This window comes from Lichenostomus cassidix, chromosome 6 (assembly GCF_008360975.1).
Source record: "Lichenostomus cassidix isolate B80296 chromosome 6, HeHo_3.0, whole genome shotgun sequence".
NCBI classification, from domain to species: Eukaryota; Metazoa; Chordata; class Aves; order Passeriformes; family Meliphagidae; genus Lichenostomus; species Lichenostomus cassidix.
Genome location: NC_139487.1, coordinates 9,558,845 through 9,564,844, shown reverse-complemented (window position 1 = coordinate 9,564,844; position 6,000 = coordinate 9,558,845). Strand labels below are relative to the sequence as shown.

The following is a 6,000-nucleotide window of genomic DNA, read 5'->3' as shown; positions in this document are numbered from 1 at the left end:
TAAACAATTGCCGGGGTGTGAAGCGGCCGGTGCTGCTCGCTCTGTGCTGTACAGCCCGTTCTTTGCCAAGTGCGGCCCCCGGGGCCATGCCGGGCAGGGCCAGGTGCGCTCCAGCCACCCTGCCCCGAACAGGTGCGCCCGAACCACCCGGAGAGCCGCCGGGCTGCCGCAGGGGGAGTCCCTCCCGCCGGGCAGGTGCGGGCGGAGGAGGCAGGGAACGGGCCCGGCGCCCAGGTGGGGCAGGGCCGGGGGCTCCGCCCGCCCCTCCCTCTGGCCCTGCCAGCGCCGCTGGGGCTCCGCGCAGCGCCGGCCGCCCCCGCCGGTGGCCGCAGCCCTCCCGCAGGGCGGGCTCAGCCGCAGGGGGTTGCCTGTCCCGCCGTCGCCAGCCCGGCGGGGGGGCGGCGGGGGGAGCGCGGTTGTCTCCAGGGCCGGTCCTCTGCCCCCTCCCTCCCTTCTCTCTGCCACCCTCTCTCCTGCCGCCGCGGCCGAGGGCTGTGCGGCCACCCGCGCCTCCCGCCGCAGGGGCCGCCCCGCATGGTCCCCGCCGCTGCCATGAGCCAGGCCCCGGCTCCCCGCGGCGCTGACCCGCCGGAGAGCGATGCCCGCAGCGGGGCCCCAAGCCGAGGGATGCCGCCGCCGCCGCCCAGCCTGCCCCAGCTCCTCCACAAGTAAGAGCCGCCCCGCGTTCCGCCGCGCCGGGAGGGCGGGCGGGCAGGCGCGGGTCGTTCTCCCTCCCCGGTGGCGGTGCCCCCCTTCCCTCCCCCCGCGCCCAGACTGACAGCCGGGCGGGCGGAGGGTCGGCCCGGCACCGGCCCTGGCCCTGGCCGAGCGGTGCCCTGCGGGGCTGAACCTCTCTTCGCCGTGCGGGTGGCGGCGGGCCCGTCCCCGCTGTTGGGGACACGGACTCCCCTAAAGACCGGCAGTGGCCTCTCTTCCCTCAGAAGTTTTCTGCCCGAAAAGCCACTGTGTCACTTTCCCGAGGGTTCGCCCCGGCACCGCGTCTTCCGCGCCCGGGAGCTGGGCCGGGGAAGTTTCTTTCGCTTGCCCCGCGGTGGTGTGTGCCGCCTGCCCGGCTGCCGTTCCGCTGCCACGGTTCCCCCGGCAGGCCTGGAGCGAGGGGCTCGTGGGGTGCCAGAAGCGATCGCATCTCTGCAAAACTGTCACGAGAAAAGTAACCTGTGCGGGCGTGGAAGGCTTATTAATGAGTGCAATGATGCGAATGGCATTTTGCTGTTTCGTTTTCCACCCAGAAAGAGGGGGAAAAGCACTTTTGCTACACAGATGCAGTGGTGCCAGTGATACTTATCTGGCTAAATGAGAAGCTTGAAGACAAACCGAATGCTCTGTAGTTAATAGGTGAAGCATGAGTAAGGCCTAAGCTGATCTGTGCTGATTGAAGGTGTTTGTGTGAACTGTATCTGATTTTTCCCCAAGTCATAACGTATTAAAAGAGGTAAGGGCTTTTAATCTGCTAACAAATGCCCGGCTATGGAGCTGTTAGAATTGCCTTCTATTACTTTAAGATTTGCAGCTTGAGTTGATGAGCAGGACACTGGGTGCTGCGCAGTGGTGAAGGTTGAGAACCGCTTTCGATATCATGTCCCAGACCGCCAAGTGGACTGAGCCCGTGTTCGGCCCTCAAGCAAAGCGCGAGTATGACAAAGCACTGCGGAGCTGCCACGGCCTTGCCGCTGGGCTTGAGCTGCTTTCCTGCAACAACCCCTTCAGCAAAGGCGCTCGCTTAGGCATCTCCATTATCACTTTCTTAACAAAACCCAACAATGTAATTAATGGAGGAAATGCTTTCAATTCTCACACATTTGCAAAATATACACATGTATAGAAATACTTACGTGTGACGTATTCTTTAACGTGACAGAAAATTTAAAGTATGAACGTTACTATAAGTTGGGAATCACAGCTTTTATAAATATTTAAGTAACTGGACTTTCAAACTTTCTTCAGAGTGCGGCCTGTAAATTTGATGCTTAATTTTCTTTTAGTCTGTTTGCTTTTAAATAACGATTTGTAACTTAATCGTGAAAACATTCATGTCAGTTCTCATTACCGACATTTTTATTTCTGATTGGAAATAGCGACTTGGATGTTTGAAGGACTTGGAGAACTGAAACTGAAACACTAATGGTCTCTTCCTAAGTCCACTGGGCTGTTGCAATGGTACTTATGAATTATTGTGCAACCACAGACTAATTTACACTTACTCAAAATCAGTCTTAAATTTTAAACTACAGTCTCTGAAGATGACCCTTATTTTTTCACAATTATCACAACTTTGCGTGGCTGTGTATTGCAAGTCAGATAGGTAGAGCTGTTGAGAATACTTCATGATCATATTTCTGATGTGGTGTGTGTTACATATGAGGGCATCACATTCTTGCTAGTCATGCTTCCTAGCAAAATGTAAGTAGGAAAACTTGAAATGATTTCGTTTTGACCCTACCTTTAATGGAAAGATTTGAGAGAAATGTCGTGTTCTGAGTGTTCTTTGTCATGTTAATGTGACGCAGGGTGGCAAACATCGAACATCTCCATCTAAGGTCCTGCAACTTGATCAGACAGTTTTGTAACAGTGTGGCATAATTTGGTGGGCGCCTCTGTGTTTACCTGACAATTAATTAAATGCATTGAATTGGAAATGCAGGCAAATTGTACTTTGTTTTGCTGATAATAGCTTGGTATTTTATAATCTAAATTGAATATTCAGTGATTGATTGGAAAGGAGATGTTAGGGAATATCCAAACTTGTTCTTCCAAATTTGTTTCCAATACGCTAGAACAGGTATCGCGACTAGTAAAACATGATGGAAAGGAAAGCAGTGATTCTTTTACAAAATGAAGTCATGGTTTCATTACTAGGAAAGAACGTATTGATCTCATTTTCTGAGCATTTTGTTTTTCTTGACTTTTTTTTTTTAACAGTTGCCATATTTTTGCTTTGCAAGCTGCAGTAAATAAATGTGCAGTTGCCGAATGCTAACTCAGAGTCATGTAGATCAGAATATTCTGTGGTGTTTAACAAAACACCATCCTGATTCAAGTCTTTCATTATAATGTTATATAAAATGTACATTTTTCATTGTGCCATTTAAATTTTAAAACTGCTCTGGATTCCCCCTTTCTTCCTCCTTAGTAGTTTTGTTAGGAAGTTGTACAGATGTTAGGTGAAGAGCAATGTAATTTAAAGAAATGGCTTCCTACATGGGTAGCTGATAAAACTTCACTGTGAGTGACGAGCATTGAACAAGGATTAAAATTCAGCAAAACTGGAGATCTGAAATGTCATTGGTAGCAGCTACATTGGCTGAACTCATGCAACATAGGTAGCATGTACTATATTCTTTAAATGCCTCTCTGCTTTAGCATTTATAATGTAATTTGAATATGAGTATTACTAAACCTCTAGTTTGAAATTCCTCACTGATAGTACCCAACTACAATAAGATATAAATTGAAATATGCTTTCTACATGTTGCACTTTTTCCCCTGAGTGACAACGTCAATTGAGCTGATAATAAAGGTCCAATGATAAGATTTACAGAGCAGTTAAAGCAGTCTGTCTATGCAGGTTGTTGTGATGTTTGATGGGAAAATACTTCTTATTTTCCAAAACTAAAAGCCTTATTGCAGTCAAAACCCTCAAGCTGTAGAGCTGAGAATGAGAAATTGCTGGGAAAGGGAAACCTGAATTGACATGCTCCAGAAGATGACTTACAAAAACATACCTTTGTGAATGAAATAAAGCCGAAGACTGAGAAGATCAATTGTAATGGTGTTGGCCAGTGTTCGTAACTGGTTTGTGCTGCAGTTGTATGGAAGGGGTGGAAATGCAGGGAAGGGTCTGTAGTGCCAGCAAGTGAAACACGTATGGGCTACCTCTGAAAAGACTGATGTGTGGTTGGAACTGTTGGCTTGGGGTTTTTTCCTGTCTTTTGGTAAGTCTGCTATTATGAAGCAATTTATAGAGTTTGAAGGTTTTGTTTTATAATTTGCAGTTGCATTGCAAAATGTAATTTTTAGATGACAGGTCAGTGTGTGGTAAATTTTAGCACCTGCTGTTAGATTGGCTGAAGTGGCCACACAGAATGAGAGAGAGAAGACTCCTATTAATAGTCCCAGGTGTATGATTCATTTCAGTCTGATGGAGCAACTAGCTGCAAATAACTGAGAGAAAGGACTGAGTGGTGGCTGTGGGTTAACTATGGAGATGTTGCATGAAGAGTGCTTTCTGTGAGAGTTCTTGCTGAAAACATGCCACAAGTAAACTCTGTGGTTATAGGAGACCTCATTGTGTTGAAATCCAACTCTTTGTATGCTTTCAGTTCTAATGATTTGTCATGGGTAATATCTGTCCAGTGGAAGTGGAGCAGTTTTTAACTCCCTGTGTTGATATAAGAATATATCTTTGGTTTAAAATTTGAATAAAAGGCACTTTAAAACAATGGGGAGGAAAAAAATCAAAGTTAATATTTTTCTTTCCTAAGGGGTTGTGCCCTGGAGATTTTGAGCTCCTCTGGAAAGAAGATGGAATTTCCAACATCTGTGCCCAAGTTGTCATCAGTTTGTGCCAGTTCGGGGGGCAGAGAGTAGTAAGCAGGCTGGTGCTGAGTGCTTTGAGTCCTTTATTTCCTATAGCAGCAAGGAGAAAACTATTGGGAAAAATTACCTCCAGCTTATCATTTTTTTTAAAACTCTAACCCACTATGTTAAATGTGTGGTTTTTAAAATTTGCTTCCTTGTCTATTTTGTGTAGTGTGGGATTTTCTTTTTCATTTTTCTTTCTTTCTTTTTCGCCCTCCCCAACTCAAAGTCTCTCAGGAGAGATAAAATATGAAATGTACTCCCATTATATACATTAGTCATGGCAAATAGTTTGGCATATATGGCAAAGGCTAAGCTGAAACTTAACAAGGGGACATTAGGAGAAACACTGGTTTTACTGTTTCTCTTCTTACTGTTACTGATACAGGCTTTCCATATTTATTTACCTTTTAAAGTACATCTCAGTTTCTTCTCTATCTGATAGGGCTCTGAAAACTCACAGAATTTGTGTTGAAGCAACTCTAACATCCCTGACTGGAGATGAAAAAACAGAGAAGGCTGTAGTTGTCTGAGCTGAGCAGCTTTACCAAAACAAGGGACAGGAGCTGCGAAAGCAGCATGGTGTGGGACTTGCCAGGGAATGTGGGAACTAAACCCACATTGTTAAACTCCTCCTTGTGTTTTCCATTCATTGTCTCTGTCTGTTATGAAACACACAGTGAGGGAAAATGCAGTTTTCCTGGAATTGTCTGGCTTCTTGCTGTATAATTGTTGAGACTCTTCTTACACCTCACCTGACATTAGAATCAGGACTTAAAATGCATGTACCAAATGTGTGTGTGCATGGAGGGGGCAGGCACAGGGACACACAGAGGGTGCTTCACTTGTAAGTTTAGTTGTTTTCTAAAAGTAACATCAGTGATGATAATTGTCTTCAAGTTAGGCAATTAAAATTTTTTTTATTTCATTTATCATTTTTTTTCTTCTTTTGACGGAAAACAGTGATCCCTCCTGTAAATCAGCTGTGACCCAAAGCTTAAAGATGACTTAATCATATGGATGTTCTTAGTTTTAAATAAAAATTACTGGAATTACTAGAGTTTGGGATTTGGGTTTGCTCCATTTCGTTGATTTTTTTTTCTTTAATCTCTCATTTAAAACTCAACAACTTACTGGGAAAAAGGCATAATAAAAAGATTGAAGGGAGAGTGCAGAGGCACAAAAGTGGAAAGGGGTCAGAACAAAAGAATTTAGAAGGAATGTGTTGCATGCAAACATTTCCAAGTAATATGAGTTTTGTTACCCAGAAATGTCAAATTTTAGTGAAGAGAGATGTAACAGCAGTGATGCCAATTTTAGCAAAAACTTAAATAATGTGTAATTTATAAGAAGCCAGTATAGTGATTAGAAGAAGCAGTATAGTGATTTATAAGAGGCAGT

At 45.4% G+C, this 6,000-nt stretch overlaps 1 protein-coding gene across 5 annotated transcripts in view; it reads left to right on the top strand.

Annotated features, from left to right (window-relative positions):
• Positions 1-321: 321 nt before the first annotated feature.
• The window catches only part of RBM20 (RNA binding motif protein 20), a 103,898-nt gene continuing 98,219 nt past the window's right edge, over positions 322-6,000 (top strand). For 3 of the 5 annotated variants that reach the window (XM_085064874.1, XM_085064878.1, XM_085064873.1), the window contains exon 1: positions 322-668. In XM_085064874.1, the coding sequence (XP_084921000.1) occupies positions 535-668 (134 nt within the window). In that variant the 5' untranslated portion in view covers positions 322-534. Of the gene's footprint in view, positions 669-2,040; positions 3,936-6,000 lie in introns of those variants that run through there. The other 2 variants (XM_085064875.1, XM_085064877.1) reach the window with 2 other exon arrangements.